The sequence below is a fragment of the Salvelinus fontinalis genome, chromosome 36, assembly GCF_029448725.1.
Source record: "Salvelinus fontinalis isolate EN_2023a chromosome 36, ASM2944872v1, whole genome shotgun sequence".
Taxonomy (NCBI): Eukaryota; Metazoa; Chordata; class Actinopteri; order Salmoniformes; family Salmonidae; genus Salvelinus; species Salvelinus fontinalis.
The window spans coordinates 20,463,156-20,481,905 of NC_074700.1; the positions used below are offsets into that span (position 1 = coordinate 20,463,156).

Genomic DNA, 18,750 nt, shown 5'->3' on the forward strand with positions numbered 1-18,750 from the left:
ACCAAGTCTCGGTCCAAGAGGCTCCTAAATAGCTTCTACCACCAAGCCATAAGACTCCTGAACAGCTAATCAAATGGCTACCAATACTTTTCTTAAAACTGCATTGTTGGTTAAGGGCTTGTAAGTAAGCATTTGACTGTAAGGTCTACACCTGTTGTATTTGGAGCATGTGACAAATAACAGTTGATTTGATTTGATAGTAGTGGAGACTAAACTCAGGAATATGCCCTTAATCCACTTTTGCAGTGGGCATTGCCTATACTCACTTCTTAATCTCTTCTGTTGCATATCAAAGCAGTGTAGTGGAGGTATACAGCGTATTAATTATGTAGTACAATAGAGAAATAATGCACAAAGTAGCCTACACAATCGCAAAGCACTTGACATATATTCACATGCATGCAGCACACACAGCCTAGTTTCAGCGGAATATCTACAAGAGCGCACCGCTCTCAACTGGTTGTCAATGGAGCAGCTCACAGAAGAATGACATCGGTAGCCGGTAGGTAGGAAAGATGTTCCATCTTATGATATCTACCAGTAAATGCTAACTAAGGCAACAATGAGTATGCAAACCAGGTATTGCAACAGTTTGGTCCTTAGTCTTGGTTAGTAGGCTATTTGCATTCATCATGCGCTGTTAACATTGACATTTCTAAAGGCTTTCCCCCCAAAATGTCCCAATTAAGTATTGACTGTAATTTATGTCTACCTGACAGGATTATTGAATTAATTGAATTAAAGGCTAACTACACACTCCAAAAATTTATTTTTAGATTTTTCCCAGACCAAATAATTTGCATAATACAAAATAAAAATAAAAATCTCTCATTAAATGCGTCTCAATCCATTGACATCACGAAAATTGGTCTTCTCACTAAATCGTCTGTAGTGTCCGAACGGTTTGAGACTCTCATGATGGTGTTCTCCATTTTTCTTTATGACCCCAACAAGCTCTTGGGATCTGCCCACTTCTGTCTGTAGCGTCCGGACAGTTTGGGCTACACACTTCCCTCTGTGGAAAGGTGAGTCTCCCATGAACACGTACATGTTGGTTGTTTTGCTATAGGATGCCCACAAGCCTCACAAGACTCATAACAGTTTTTTAATAAGAATGGAAGTATATATGGAGATTGTTTGTGACAAAAATACTAGCTGAAACATTTCTAAAAGCATAATTCCACTATCACATTGTGGGGTATTCTGTGTAGGCCATTTACACACAATCTCAATTTAATCCATTTAAAATTCAGGCTGTAACACAAGAACATGTGGAAAAAGTCAAGGGGTGTGAATACTTTCTGAAGGTGCTGTGTGTGTAGCCCATGTCTCTGATGCTGTCTGGACAAAAATAGTATGTCATGTTTTTTTGGCCAGTAAGAATCAGATACATGGGCAACATATAGTAAGACAGGGGGGGCGCTGTTTCGTTTGGATGCTTTCACTGGTGAGAGTTTTAGCCACTTGTGAATACAAGGAAAGTTGGCGGGTACACAACGCAATGTTCAGATGCTGGTATGACCTTAAAAACACTCAAATGTTGGCTTAGTAGTGTATGTTTGTTAACTGATATTTATGTACTGTTTATATTGTTTACACTTTGTTTTCCCTTAATCATTTCAATAAAATCCTTCAAAATGTTCAACCATTGTTTCAATAGTACAGTTCTGATTATGCAATACGCTACAGGGACAATGAACCTTGTCCCATATCAAGTGGAATTAGGATCATAATGAATAAGACTACATGGACAGGGGGGGTCTGATCCTTGATCAGTACTGCTACTCTGAGACACTTTATGAATACGGGCCCTGAAGTGAAGTCTGTCCTGCAAAGTCCTACAGTCATCAGATTTTAAATAGCATTAATCAATTATACACTAAACAAGTTCCATTAAAGGGAATTACAGAGAAATTCTCCCTATGACAAATAAAAGTTTTGACATATGACCTATAACTCAAGCCACAATTTTTTGTTTCTTTCCTTATACAGACTTTCTATATCTGTAGATCTCCCTGACTGAATGAGTATTGACCACTGTGTATCAGTCTCTGTTTGATTCTGTGGAAAGGGGAAGAGTAGAAGCCTATTTGAATAGGAGAGGAGTGTATTGTACACTCTCAAACACCATGTTAACAATGACAACAAAAAAATACACCATATTTGCATAGAGGAGGAAAAAACTGTTTTGATCACATTGCTACATACTTATGTTAACTATAACTATAACCTTTGACTGCCAGGTCAGCCCACCCCTGCAGACAGCTATATGTGGCCACGCTGCCGCCGTATTGGACAGGGAGACCAAGAGGGCTGTGACTGCCGCCAGTGCTGCCTCCCCTCTTTGTGGCTCAATCACCCCTCTACGGGCTGCTCAGTCAGGGCGCCCATGACTGCAGGTGGAGGTCGAGCGGGCCATACTATGTCAGCAATTGGGGGAGGTTAGTGGTACAGTCAGCTGCAGCCTCTAATAAAGGGCAAGCTTCGGTGACCAGCTGTTCTGTGAGGCATACGACTTCCACATCTCAATGGACCAATGGAAACAAGATGCACCTGAGCTCGATTTCAAGTCTCATATCAAAGGGTCTGAATACTTATGTAAATGTGATATTTCAGTTGTTTATGTTTTAAACATTTGCAAAAATGTCTACAAACCTGTTTTTACTTGTGGAGAAAGTCAAGGGGTCCGAATAATTTCCAAATGCACTGTATGTAATTCCACGAAGCATGAACTATACTGAACAAAAATATAAACCCAACATGTAAAGTGTTTGTCCCATATTTCATGAGCTGAAATAAAATATAAAATTAATGTACCATATGCATAAATTTGTTTACATCCCTGTTCGTGAGCATTTCCCATTTGCCAAGATAATCAATCCACCTGACTGGTATGGCATACCAAGAAGCTGATTAAACAGCATGATCATTACACAGGTGCAACTTGTGCTGAAGACAATAAAAGGCCACTCTAAAATGTGCAGTTTTGTCACACAACACAATGCCACAGATTTCTCAAGTTTTGAGGGAGAAAAACTCCCAGGCACACCCATGGCTGAGCCTCTGCCCAGTCATGTGAAATCCGTGGATTAGGGCCTAATACATTTATTTCAATTGACAGATTTAATTATATTAACAGTAACACAGTAAAACCGTTGAAATTGTAGCATATTGTGTTTATATTTTTGTTCAGTGTACAATTAAGCTACACAAAATGTTGATCCTGCATTGTTGAGTAGCAAAAATATGCTGATGTGTGCACCCCTGCAATTATAAACTTGATGCACGTACGAAGGGTCGCCATTTTGTATAAATAATTGCGTTCTTACATTGCATACGTGCAGAAGGTAAAATTAGGTGTAAAGGAGAAAGACCACAGGATGGGCTACCCACCTACCTTACCTACAATAGACTGGGCTTGCATGTTTTTCATCATTTAGCTGAGTATCTGTCCCATGTTTGATTCTGTGGCAAGAAGAAGAGTAGAAGTCTATTTGAATAGAGTGTGGGTGTCCATTACACTCTCACTCATCCTGTTAGCAAGGAAATATTCAGAACCAGTCAAAAGTTTGGACACACCTACTCAGTCAAGGGGTTTTCTTTATTTGTACTATTTTCTACATTGTACAACTATGAAATACCATTGGAATCATGTAGTAACCAAAAAAGTGTTAACTTCTTGTGGCTGCAGGGGCAGTATTGAGTAGCTTGGATGAAAAAGTGGCCAGAGGTTCCCAGAGTAAACTGCCTGCTCCTCAGTCCCAGTTGCTAATATATGCATATTATTAGTAGTAGATTTGGATAGAAAACACGCTGAAGTTTCTAAAACTGTTTGAATTATGTCTGTGAGTATAACATAACTCATATGGCAGGCAAAAACCTGAGAAAAAAATCCATCCAGGAAGTGGGAAATCTGAGGTTTGTAGGTTTTCAACTCATCGCCTATCGAATACACAGTGGGATATGGGTCAGTTTGCACTTCCTACGGCTTCCACTACATGTCAACAGTCTTTAGAACCTTGTCTGATGCTTCTACTGTGAAGTGGGGCCGAAGGAGACGGGAATGAGTAAGGTCTAGCATGACCTGACCATGCTCTGACCATGCGCGTTCACATGAGAGGAAGCTCTGTTCCATCGCACTTCTGAAGACATTGGAATTCTCCGGTTGGAACTTTATTGAAGATTTATGTTAAAAACATCCTAAAGATTGATTCAATACATCGTTTGACATGTTTCTACTGACTGTTACGGAACTTTTTGACATTTCGTCTGCTTTTAGGGACTTTTGGACTTTCCTGACTTTGGATTTGTTTACCAAACACGCTAACAAAAATAGCTATTTGGACATAAATTATGGACATTACCGAACAAAACAAACATTTCTTGTGGAAGTGGGAGTCCTGGGTGTGCATTCCGACGAAGATCAGCAAAGGTAAGTGAAGATTTATAATGCTATTTATAACACAATTTGGCGGGTAACTGTATGGCTTCCTTTTGTGACTGAACGCTGTTCTCAGATTATTGAATATTGTGCTTTTGCCGTAAAGCTTTTTTGAAATCTGACACAGCGGTTGCATTAGGAACAAGTGTATCTTTAATTCTATGTAAAACATATATCTTTCATTAAAGTTTATGATGAGTATTTCTGTTATTTGATGTGGCTCTCTGCAATTTCTCCGGATATTTTGGAGGCATTTCTGAACATGGCGCCAATGTAAACTGAGGTTTTTGGATATAAATATGAACTTTATCGAACAAAACATATATGTATTGTGTAACATGAAGTCCTATGAGTGTCATTTGATGAAGATCATCAAAGGTTAGTGATTAATTTTAACTCTATTTCTGCTTTTTGTGACTCCTGTCTTTGGCTGGAAAAATGGCTGTGTTTTTCTGTGATTTTGCGGTGACCTAACATAATCGTTTGTGGTGCTTTTGCTGTAAAGCCTTTTTGAAATCTGACACTGTGGTGGGATTAAAAAGGAGTGTATCTTTAAAATGATGTGAAATACTTGTATGCTTGAGGAATTTTAATTATGAGGTTTATGTTGTTTGAATTTGGCGCCCTGCACTTTCCCTGGCTGTTGTCATATCGATCCCATTAACGGGATTGCAGCCCTATTAAACAAATCAAAATCTATTTTAGATTTTAGGTTCTTAAAGTAGCCACCCTTTGCCATGATGACAGCTTTGCACACGCTTGGCATTCTCTTAACCAGCTTCACCTGGAATGCTTGAAGGAGTTCCCACAAATGCTGAGCACTTGTTGGCTGCTTGTCCTTCACTCTGTGGTCCAACTCATCCCAAACCATCTCAATTGGGTTGGGTTTCTGAGTGGCACAGCGGTCTAAGGCACTGCATCTCAGTGCTAGAGGCATCACTACAGACCCTGGTTCGATCCCAGGCTGTATAACAACAGGTCGAGATCGGGAGTTCGATAAGGCTTCGCACAATTAACCCGCATCCAGGTTAGGGGAGGGTTTGGCTGGGGTAGACCGTCATGGTAAAATAAGTATTTGTTCTTAACTGACTTGCTTAGTTAAATAAAATAAATAATGGTTGGGTGATTGTGGAGGCCAGGTTATCTGATGCAGAACACCATCACTCTCCTTCTTGGTCATATAGCCCTTACACAGCTTGGAGGTGTGTTGGGTCATGGTCCTGTTGAAAAACAAATGATAGTCCCACTAAGTACAAACCAGAAGGGATGGCATATCACTGCAGAATGCTGTGGTAGCCATGCTGGTTAAGTGTGCCTTGATTCTAAATCAATCACAGACAGTGTCACCAGCAAAGCACACCCCACACCATCACACCTACTCCTCCATGTTTCACGGTGGGAACCACACATGCAGAGATCATCCGTTCACCTACTCTGCATCTCACAAAGACACGGCGGTTGGAACCAAAAATCGAAAACTTTCACAGATTTCCACCGGTCTAATGTTCATTGCTTCTCTTTCTTAGCCCAAGCAAGTCCCTTCTTCTAATTGGTTTCCTTTAGTTGCGGTTGCTTTGTAGAAATTTGACCATGAAGGCCTGATTCACGCATTCTCCTGTGATTTAATTTAATTAACCTTTATTTAACTAGGCAAGTCAGTTTAGAACAAATTCTTATTTACAATGATGACCTACCCCGGCCAAACCATCCTCTAACCCGGACGACGCTGGGTCAATTGTGCGCCGCTCTGAACAGTTAATGTTGAGATGTGTCTGTTACTTGAACTCTGTGAAGCATTTATTTGGAATGCAATTTCTGAGGCTGGTAACTCTAATGAACCTATCCTCTGCAGCAGAGGTAACTCTGGGTCTTCCTTTCCTGTGGCGGTCCTCGTGAGAGCCAGTTTCCTCATAGCGCTTAATGGTTTTTGATACTACACTTGAAGAATCTTTCAAAGTTCTTAATATTTTCGGAATTGACTGACCATGTCTTAAAGTAATGATGGACTGTCGTTTCTCTTTGCTTATTATTATTATAATTTTTTTTAATTTTACCCCCTTTTCTCCCCAATTTTCGTGGTGTCCAATCGCTAGTACTTACTATCTTGTCTCATCGCTACATATCCCGTACGGGCTCGGGAGAGACGAAGATTCGAAAGCCATGCGTCCTCCGAAGCACAACCCAACCAAGCCGCACTGCTTCTTAACACAGTGCGCCTCCAACCCGGAAGCCAGCCGCACCAATGTGTCGGAGGAAACACCGTGCACCTGGCCCCCTCGGTTAGCGCGCACTGCGCCCGGCCCGCCACAGGAGTCGCTGGAGCGCGATGAGACAAGGATATCCCTACCGGCCAAACCCACCCTAACCCGGACGACGCTAGGCCAATTGTGCGTCGCCCCATGGACCTCCCGGTCGCGGCCGGCTGCGACAGAGCATGGGCGCGAACCCAGAGACTCTGGTGGCGCAGCTAGCACTGTCTCTTTGCTTATTTGAGCTGTTCTTGCCATAATATGAGACCCGTTTCAGGAAATTAGGCATATGTCGCAAGTCATGACTTCACAGGAGAGCCATTTTAACGTTTTTTCTTTTTTTTAAATAAAAATGTGTTTTTGGGCAGAAATGCCTTCTGGAACATGTGAACTTTCATGTCCCTTAATAACAAACTTGTATGCCATCTGTAAATACGAATAAAACTGTTAACCTGTCTAGCCCCAGCGTTCCGCTAGCGGAACTCCGCCCACATTCCACTGAAAATATTTTTTTTAAATATTTAGCTTTCACACATTAACAAGTCCAATACAGCTAATGAAAGATACACATATTGTGAATCCAGCCAACATGTCCGATTTTTTTAATGTTTTACAGGGAAAACACCACGTATATTTATGTTAGCTCACCTCCAAATAGAAAAAAGCACAGACATTTTTCACAGCACAGGTAGCATGCACAAAACCAACCAAACTAACCTAGAACCAACCAAACTAACCAAGAAACAACTTCATCAGATGACAGTCTTATAACATGTTATTCAATAAATCTATGTTTTGTTCGAAAAATGTGCATATTTGAGGTATAAATCAGTTTTACATTGCAGCTACCATCACAGCTACCGTCAAAAATAGCACTGAAGCAGCCAGAGTAATTATAGAGACCAACGTGAATTACCTAAATACTCATCATAAAACTTTTCTGAAAAATCGATGGTGTACAGCAAATTAAAGACAAACATCTTGTGAATCCAGCCAATATTTCCGATTTTTTAAGTGTTTTACAGCGAAAACACAATATAGCATTATATTAGCTTACTACAATAGCCTACCACACTACCGCATTCATTCATCAAGGCACGTTAGCGATAGCAATAGGCACGTTAGCGTTAGCGAATAAACCAGCAAAAGATATTATATTTCACTAACCTTCATAAACCTTCCTCAGATGACAGTCCTATAACATCAGGTTATACATACACTTATGTTTTGTTCGAAAATGTGCATATTTAGAGCTGAAATCCGTGGTTATACAATGTGCTAACGTAGCATATTTTTCCCAGAATGTGCGGATATTTCTATTAGACTCTCACCTATTCTGACCAAATAGCTATTCATAAACATTACAAAAAAATACATGTTGTATAGGAAACGATAGATCCATTAGTTCTTAATGCAATCGCAGTGTTAGAATTCTAAAAATATCTTCATTACGACATAAGACTTAGTTATGGTAAGGGAATAACCAAAACCTGAGCGCAAAGCTACTAGTACACAGTTCGACAGATATATGAAATAGCATCACAAAATGGTTCCTACTTTTGCTGATCTTCCATCAGAATGTTGTACAAGGGGTCCTTTGTCCAGAACCGTCTTTGTTTGGTATTAGAAGGTTCTTTTTCCCTCTTGAATTAGCAAGCACACTGGCCAAGTGGTGCTAAGCTCTCCTTCGTGAACAAACTCAAACAACGCAACACGCCTAACGTCCCGAATAAATTTCAATAATCTAATAAAACTATATTGAAAAAACATACTTTACGATGATATTGTGACATGTATCAAATAAAATCAAAGCCGGAGATAGTATTCGCCCATAACGACAGCTTTCCAGTAGGCAATAACAGGTCCCTCCACGCGCCTTGCAGAAAACAGAAAATGGAGGACACGTCGTTCCAAGAGGGTTTATTCCACCTCAGACCGAGATAATCAACTAATTTCTTCTCTCACTTCCTCTTGACATCTAGGGGAAGGTGTATGACGTGCACGTATAGTCATACGTATCATGCCCATTTATAGGCAGGCCCTTGAACACAGCATCGATTTCAGACTTTCCACTTCCTGGTCAGAAAGTGTGCTGCCAAATGAGTTCTGTTTTACCCACAGACAAAATTCAAACGGTTTTAGAAACTAGAGAGTGTTTTCTATCCAATAGTAATAATAATATGCATATTGTACGAGCAAGAATTGAGTACGAGGCCGTTTAAATTGGGTACGATTTTCCCCCAAAGTGAAAACAGCGCCCTCTGTCCTCATCAGGTTAAATTATGAGCCTTGTTGGTAAACCACAGAAAAAGTCAGCAAACCTTCCCACTAGCCATGATTGGCTGAGATAATGAGTGGGCTGGACATGCCTAGAGAGGATTTCGGATTAGTCTGCCAAATGTCTATTTGAGCTCAGTCTGTGTTGGTAATTCTGTCAAACACGGCTTTTTTTTAAATGTAGCTGCTCAAGTGTTGCTCTCCACTTTCTAGAGGACCTAATTTTGAAATCAGTGGAATTAGAGTATGAAAGCTAAAGAGAATCCAGAAACACCTCTTTCCGGATTATGTCTTCAAACTAAGGGCATTTGTGGCATAGATCCGTGACAGGGAGAAACATCCATCATGCATTATGATTTATACGGGTAAGATGGTCTACATCTTCAGTAGGAGTTGGCCCCCAGTACCCTGTTGGTTCTGGTTCTGCTCCTACCCCTGTGATTGTTCGACAGTGTCAGTGTGTTTACCCTCCTACAAGTGTGATATGCCCCCAGGTAGCTCTTTCAGCTATTCTCACTGTGATTGCAGTCACAAGGAGTGCTTGGTATGGCCCCTCCCAATGGGGCTGCATTCCACCTATTCTCCTCAGGGACAGGATTGAGTGAATCCCCTTCTCCTTTAATTCACCTGTAATGAATAAAATCTTGGACATACAGGTTTGGTTAACATAGAATAAATGAGAAATTGTATCTGATTATCTAGAATGTCCTCCATTATTATCCTATTCCATCCCCCTTTTGATACATGGCCCCGCCCTTGTATCAATACTGGCGCAAATCTAACAATTCTCTGTCAAGTGTCTTATCTACTTTAAAATCATATGCTTTCTGTACTAATGAAATATCTCCTTCAGGAGCCCACTGTATTTTATCTAACAATAACATGAACCTCCGGAAATTGACCAATGGCGCCCTCAAGTGACTTTTCATCCTCCACCAATATCCACAATATTAATTTTGTATCACCTCAGAAGCCATCAGCCATACCACCACTTCAAAGAAGTGTTATTTCTTATATTATACAAAATAAAGAACCCTTTATCTAAAAAAAGTACTTATTTATGAAAACTCTAATAGTTTTCATAAATAAAATAATTTATCAAAACTTCTAATATTCCATATGCGAGTGTGTCCCTTTAAGATATTTAAACATGGAAATCCCCTCTAACCCAAACGTTTACGACAAACAAAACCTAGTAATTATAACTGTCCCTTTAACATGAAATCAGCTCCACCGGCATGTTAATATACCTTAATTTTCTGTTAAATTTCACTGGTGTTACCTAGACATTCGAACTAAAAATCAATAAAGAGCTATCATAAACTTTTACGATTCAACTATTCTGACTTTCCTATCTTATAGCCAAATACAGCCCAGTGAGCGCCAACAATCCGTGATGGCCACCTCGCATTTTTTGTTGCTAGTTTTTAGCATCTTTTTAGACTACCCGGACGATATGAGTTTTAAATTTCCTTAATGGTTATATCTAAAACCCATTCATGGTGTATTCTACTTTATGAAACACTTTTACGTTAGAACTCAATGATATCACAACGTTAGTTAGCAACAACCAAACCTTTAAGTCTATCGCAAGCTTTTAAAACACCATGTACCTCGCTAAATTTATATCGCATGTCAGTCAATCCATAACAATAATAACATTAGTCTTTAAATTTAACCTAAACAAGCTATTAAAACGTTCAGTTGATATCCTAAACAGACACTAACTAACCGTATCTTTCCCTCTTGTTTCCACTCGGAACTGGATTTATATTTTTTACTTTTTAGTGAGTCTAGTATTCTTCCGGGCTCCCCGTCGACTGGGAGCCCGCTATGTGAGGCAATGCTACCCTCCTCAGTCCATTCTCTATATAAAAAACAATCCCCTCTCTTCCTCCATTAGTTTCTAATGTTGACTTCAATGTTTTCAACACTTTTTCAATATCTTGGTGATCCATAATAGAGACTTATTTAAATAACGGGATAATGGACAAAATAGTTCAAATCAGAATAAAATTGCGTCTCTAGTTTGCGTTCAAATAGGGATATATGTTCAGAAATTAGAGCATAAATTTGTTCGCCCTCTATTAATTACACTGTCACTTTTTCTATAATTTTATCTTAATACACCTTTCCCCCAGATATAATCACTCACTACTTGTATCAGAATAAATGTTTAACTGGAAGGGTATGAAAACTAACTGAAAAACAGGGTTATTTAGCAAATACACATTTAAGTTAGTCGCAGTCACACACAATGGGGTATGTATAAATTCAGGGCCAATCTCGATACAGTTATTCTCTACTTATACTGAACTACGGTTTGCAATCAACTCAGTCACAGTAACCTGCAATGGGGAAATGTATAACTAGTATACTTTTAGAACAAATCTTTAATACAATCAATATTTAATCTATACTTCCCCAATACTCAATGATTTAACTTCTGGCACAGATATCTCATCTGTAGGTCCCTGACCTCATTCAAACTGATACCAGCTCCTACTGAAATATAAAAATCTTCATTCACACCAGTAAGCTTCAACTTACACCATACAAACTCGGCATCTCACCTTAATACACTACATTCACTGTCATATAAGTATTCACCCACACTCACCTAAATCATACACACTTGGCTTCTCTCCTAACTATTCATTTTCAATTGTTTTTTATTTAATGGGATTAGGGTCTCAATTATAATGTGAATTCTAATGTAAAATCTATATCAGCGTTATTACCACCCTTAATAGTTAAATGTTATAACTTCAAAAATACCCGCAGGTCATTCAAACTTTGCAGTAGCGCTCTGACTTAATACCCAATGAACTTTAATCAGTAAACCATTCTCAGTATAACACAGGTCCGCGCCTGTACCGTTATCCGCAGATCATTCAAACCAGTATTAGTACGCCGACTAATACCTAATGTACATCACTCATATGTTCTGACAACAGTAGTTCCAGTACATTACATTCGCTGTTACACCTACGCTTACACACACACACTTGTTAATAGTCCCCGACTTATTAACTACAATCAAACTTGATACCCAGTATCTAGTACAGTACATTCGCTGTTATACCTACGTTTACTTGGCCAATCAAAATTGCATTCACCACAACATACGCTTCTTACATTCAACAAGTTTACAATTTTACAATTTTACAAGTTTACAAGTTTACAATTGGCTCATTCATCCCCCTCCTCTCCCCTGTAACTATTCCCCAGGTCGTTGCTGCAAATGAGAACGTGTTCTCAGTCAACTTACCTGGTAAAATAACGGATAAATAAAAAAAACAAAAAAAAAACAGCTATTGTTATTTATATTTCAAATTTTATCAATCATATAAGTTGGTTACTTACGTCAAACAGGTGTCTCACAACACTACATTTGGATAATGCCAATGTGCAGAACTTTAGTTTTTCCACAATAGGTTTCTGCTTACCTTTTTAGTTGACCGGTCTGGAGTTGTGAGACACACCCATCTGACGACAGCAATGGTCAATTGGCTGGCACTCCAATGTCCAGCGAGGTCCTTCACCAGATCACGTCGGGGTCACCATATAAAGGATTTGCGTCAATTCAATCTGGTAACAGGACAAAATGTGATTCAGAGTCACCGAATATACTTTAAGTATTTTTATTAAACTCAAGCGATAAATGGTAAATGCAATTTTCGCATATACGGGTTCTCTGTATCACCTCGCAGGGCAGAACAGAGAACTGACAGGATGCAAGTAAACAGCTGTTCTTATACTGTGACAGACTAGTTCCAACCCGTCTGTTGGCTTATCACAGTAGAGGCTGAGCGTGGTTTAAACTCTGCTCAGCCTATCGCCGGCGATTAGGCTAGTCCCAGCCTCTTTGCGCTCTTTGGTGTCCCGGCGCTGTTGCTGTGTAGATTACGCTCCCTCACCCCAGAGACTGAGGTCAGACAGCTCTGCAACATTGTCTGAGCTATTTGCACCTGCATACAAAGCACACTGTTCTCGCTCAAGGCTAACCACAGCTTCCCAGCACACTTATCTGGGGCTAACTGTTACTTCCAGCACACACACACAGACACCCAGGCGCCCAGGCTAACAGTTGCTAATATTATATCACATGTGATATAGCATTGGGTTATAGTGCAATAAACACAAATCCTAACACTACATATCTTAAGCTAAAGTGTACTGTTAGCTAGCTAACGTTAGCTGGCTGGCTCCCTAGCTAACATTGTGTGTACGGCGTTATTATTCGTATCCCAGATCCGATAGCTTTGCTAGTTAGAGCCTAATGTTAGCTAGCTAACATTGAACCTGGTAGGTTAGCTCCCAGAAGATTCACGCAGGGGAGTAATGACATGATTTGTCACTGTTCATTGTTGTTTAACTAGCTAACGTTAGTTAGGTGGCTGTCTTGTTAGCTAACGTGACGTGAAGTGTGTGATCTTACATGTTGTTTACCTAGCAAGGTTCATTATTTACCTAGGTAGCTAGCTACATGTCTTAATAAGCTAAAGTGTACAACACCCATTGAATATGGCCAGTGTCAGTAAATGTCGGCAAATAAGCATAATTAAATTGTTGCCAGCATAGCTGGTTAGGCTGTTTTCATGTTTCATGAGTTAAACAAATCATCGTCCAGAGCGTCAAGTGTGCGCTGCGAGAGCGAAACGAGATGGGTGGGTGTGAACGATGCTGAATGGGTGTAGACAAAGAGCTCTCTCACTGAAACACTAAAGTGACATTTTCTCAAAAGTGAGTTTACAAGTTTACCAACTTTCAAAGCAGAATTACTTTCCCATTGTTCCTCAAATGCAGTGTATGATATACCATTTTGTAGCTCTGAGTCTCTACTTTTATCCAATGTAAAAAACAGAAATTCAAATCTTGCTACGTAAGACCGAATCCAGGTGGTGAGTCACATATGGACTTGGTCTTTTACCAAATAGGGCTATCTTCTGTATACCCAACCCTACCTTGTCACAACCCAACTGATTGGCTCAAATGCATTAAGGAAAGAAATTCCACAAATGAACTTTTTAAAAAGGCACACCTGTTAATTTAAATGCATTACAGGTCAACACCTCATGAAGCTGGTTGAGAGAATGCCAGAGTGTGGAAAACTGCCAAGGCAAAGGGTGGATATTTGAAGAATCTCAAATATAACATATACTTAAATTTGTTTAACATTTGTTTCGTTACTACATGATTCCATATGTGTTATTTCATAGTTTTGATGTCTTCCCTATTATTCTACAATGTAGAAAATAGAAAAAATAAAGAACAACCCGTGAAAACTTTTTACTGGTAGTGTAAGTATTCAGACCCTTTGCAATGAGACTTTGACCTCAGGTGCATCCTGTTTCCATTGATCATCCTTGAGTTGTTTCTACAAATTGATTGTAGTCCACCTGTGGTAAATTCAATTGATTGGACATGATTTGTCACACCCTGACCTTAGAGATCCTTATTATTCTCTATGTTTGGTTAGGTCAGGGTGTGACTCGGGTGGGGAAAATCTATGTTTTCTATTTCTTTGTGTTTTGGGCTGAGTATGGTTCCCAATCAGAGACAGCTGTCTATTGTTGTCTCTGATTGGGGACCATATATAAGTTGTCATTTTCCTTTTGGGTTTTGTGGGATCTTGTTTTCTGTTTCGTGTTTTCTGCCTGACAGAACTGTGCGCTTTCGTTTTCACGTTTGTTATTTTGTTTGAGTGTTTTGAAATAAAAGAATCATGAACACTTACCACGCTGCCCCTTGGTCCACTCTTCATACCACCAACGAGAGCCGTAACATGATTTGGAAAGGCACACACCTTTTTATATAAGGTCCCACAGATGACAGTGCATGTCCGAGTAAAAACCAAGCCATGAGGTCTTAGGAATTTTCTGTAGAGCTCCAAGACAGATTGTGTTGAGGCACAAATCTGGGGAAAAGATTATCCAAACATTTATGCAGAATTGAAGGTCCTCAAGAACACAGTGGCCTTCTTCATTCTTAAAAGGAAGAAGTTTGGAACCACCAATACTATTCCTAGAGCTTGCCATCCGGCCAAACTGAGCAATCGGGGGAGAAGGTCCTTGGTTAGGGAGGTGACCAAGAACCCGATGGTCACTCTGACAGATCTCCAGAGATCCTCTGTGTAGATGGGAGAACCTTTCAGAAGGACAGCACTCCACCAATCAGGCCTTTATGGTAGAGTGGCCAGATGGAAGCCACTCCTCAGTAAAAGGTACATGACATCTTCTTGGTCTGATGAAATCCAGATTGAGCTCTTTGGCCTGAAGGCCATGTGTCACATCTGGTGGAAACCAGGCACCATCCCTACGGTGAACCATGGTGGTGGCAGCATCATGCTGTGGGGATGTTTTTTAGCGGCAGGGACTGGGAGACTAGTCAGGATCAAGGGAAAGATGAACGGAGCAAAGTACAGAGAGATCCTTGATGAAAACCTGCTCCAGAGCGCTCAGGACCTCATACTGGGGCGAAGGTTCACCTTCCAACAGGACAATAACCCTAACCACACAGCCATGACAACGCAGGAGTGGCTTCAGGAAAAGTCTCCGAATGTCTTTGAGTGGCCCAGCCAGAGCCCGGACTTGAACCCGATCGAACATCTCTGGAGAGACCTGAAAATAGCTGTGCAGCGACACTCCCCAACCAACTTGACAGAGCTTGAGAGGATCTGCAGAGAAGAATGGGAGAAACTCCCCAAATACAGGTGTGCCAAGCTTGTAGAGTCATACCCAAGAAGACTCGAGGCTGTAATCACTGCCAAAGGTACTTCAACAAAGTACTGAGTAAAGTGTCTGAATATTATGTAAATGTGATATTGAAGTTTTTTTTATATACATTTGCAAGTTTTTCGAAAAACCTGTTATTTATTTGTCATTATGGGGTATTGTGTGTAGATTGATGAGGAGAAAAAGAACAATTGAATACATTTTAGAATATGGCTTTAACGTAACAAAATGTGGAAAAAGTCAAGGGGTCTGAATACTTTTAGAATGCACTCTCTCTATATATATATTTTTTCAAGTAATTTTTTTTCTTCTGAAGTCGGGTTACGGACCACGGTGTCCTCATATGTAGTTATGGCCATGTTTAAGATGCCGAATTCAGAACTCAGAAAGGTGTGCGCTGCACTGACATTCGCATGACTCATTCATTAAAGTCAATGGGAGAATTAAGTACAAATTTGAGCTAAACCACAGGGTTGGCTATCCTCCATACGAAGACATCCGATTGGACTTTTTTGGATAATTTTTCATCAGAGCTTATAGAATAATCAGTGTCATTTAGCAAAGTGTCTTTCTATATCTGTTGATCTCCTTTATTGAATAAGTATCGATGTCTGAGTATCAGTCCTTGTTTTCACCCTTTGAAAGGGGAAGAGTAGAAACCTATTTTAATGGGAGAGGTGTACAATTCACTTTCACACACTGTTCCGAAGAATAAGAAAAAATACATGCCTTCATGGTCGAATTGCTGCAAAGAAACCACAGGCGTCCTTCCTAACTCAGTTGCTGGAGAGAACGGAAACTGCTCAGGGATTTCACCATGAGGCCAATAGTAATTTTAAAACAGAGCCTAATGGTTGTGATAGGAGAAAACCGACGATGGACCAACAATGTTGTAGTTATTCCACAATGCTAACCTAAATGACAGAGTGAAAAGAAGGAAGCTTGTATGACATCCGGTTTGGAGCGAGCGGTCGCATTTGCATTCGCTCTGCAGGTAGTATAACTTTTCATTACATTTCATTACATTTCATTATAGTACAACGGTTCAATTTGTCTAACCTTAGCAATTTCTTCTTAGCTAGCTACTTAGCCGTCTGTGTATAAAAGATAATTGCGTAATTATCGTATTTCGTCGCCTATCGTAGTCCACACTGCTATCTGCCCAGCAGCTAGCAAACGTCCACCGTCTACCGAATAGTAGTATAACTTTTCATTACATTTCATTATAGTACAACGGTCTGATTTTCATTTTTATTACAGTACAACGGTTTGATTTGTTTGATCTTAGCTAGCTACATAGCCGTCTTTGCATCAAACATAATTGTGTAGTTATTGAGGTTCGCCAGCCAGCTATTTTCGCCCTAACGTAACGCAACGTAGCCAACACTGCTAGCTAGCCAGCTTGCCACCGAATAGCAGCATTGTAGAAACGAGTGCATTACAACGGAACGACTTGATCAGTGTAGTGTTGGCTGACTACACAGTTGTCTTTGCTATCTTTGATTTGTATTTGTTCGATCTTAGCTAGCTACTTAGCTGGCTACATAGCCGTCTTTGTATCGGTGATAATTGTGTAGTTATCAAGGTTCGCTGAGGTTCGCTAGCCAGGTATTCTCGCCCTAACGTAACGTAACGTAACGTAACGTAGTCAACCCTGCTAGCTAGCCAGCTAGCCACCGATTAGCAGCACTGTAGAAACGATTACATTACAACGGAACGACTTGACTTGTGTAGTGTTAGCTAGCTACATAGTTTTCTTTGCTATCTTTGTATCTAAGATAATTGTGTAGCTTTGAGTAATTATCGGTTAGCTAGCCAGCTATTTTTCGCCTGCCGCGCTGCCGTCCTCCTACCTAGCCAACACTGCTAGCTAGCCAACTTCTACCGAATAGCAGCACTGTAGAAACTTACATTACAACGGAACGACTTGATTAGCGTAGTGTTAGCTAGTTGTCTTTGCTGTCCTTGTATCCATGATAATTGTGTAGTTTAGAGAAATTTAGTGAAATTGTCGAGGTTACCTAGCCAGCTTCACTTTCAACAACGTAGCCACTGCTAGCCAGGCTACTTCACCAGCCAGCAGTACTATATCATTTTAGTCAATAAGATCTTGTATTTTATTTTTATTTTTTTGCAACGTAAGCTTAACTTTCTGAACATTCGAGACGTGTAGCCCACTTGTCATTCTAATCTCCTTTGCATTAGCGTAGCCTCTTCTGTAGCCTGTCAACTATGTGTCTGTCTATCCCTGTTCTCTCCTCTCTGCACAGACCATACAAACGCTTCACACCGCGTGGCCGCGCCCACCCTAACCTGGTGGTCCCAGCCCGCACGACCCACGTGGAGTTCCAGGTCTCCGGTAGCCTCTGGAACTGCCGATCTGCGGCCAACATGGCAGAGCTCATCTCAGCCTATGCGTCCCTCCAGTCCCTCGACTTCTTGGCACTGACGGAAACATGGCTCACCACAGATAACACTGCTACTCCTACTGCTCTCTCTTCGTCTGCCCACGTGTTCTCGCACACCCCGAGACCTTCTGGTCAGCGGGGTGGTGGCACCGGGATCCTCATCTTTCCCAAGTGGTCATTCTCTCTTTCTCCCCTTACCCATCTGTCTATCGCCTCCTTTGAATTCCATGCTGTCACAGTTACCAGCCCTTTCAAGCTTAACATCCTTATCATTTATCGCCCTCCAGGTTCCCTTGGAGAGTTCATCAATGAGCTTGATGCCTTGATAAGCTCCTTTCCTGAGGACGGCTCACCTCTCACAGTTCTGGGTGACTTTAACCTCCCCATGTCTACCTTTGACTCATTCCTCTCTGCCTCCTTCTTTCCACTCCTCTCCTCTTTTGACCTCACCCTCTCACCTTCCCCCCCTACTCACAAGGCAGGCAATACGCTTGACCTCATCTTTACTAGATGCTGTTCTTCCACTAACCTCATTGCAACTCCCCTCCAAGTCTCCGACCACTACCTTGTATCCTTTTCCCTCTCGCTCTCATCCAACACTTCCCACACTGCCCCTACTCGGATGGTATCGCGCCGTC

At 40.7% G+C, this 18,750-nt stretch overlaps 1 protein-coding gene across 1 annotated transcript in view; it reads right to left on the bottom strand.

The window, feature by feature from the left end:
• The window catches only part of LOC129835473 (uncharacterized), a 66,249-nt gene that overhangs the window by 31,699 nt on the left and 15,800 nt on the right, over positions 1 to 18,750 (bottom strand). The window contains exon 4 of the mRNA XM_055901110.1: positions 4,151 to 4,171. Coding sequence (XP_055757085.1) covers positions 4,151 to 4,171 — 21 coding nt within the window. The remainder of the gene's footprint in view (positions 1 to 4,150; positions 4,172 to 18,750) is intronic.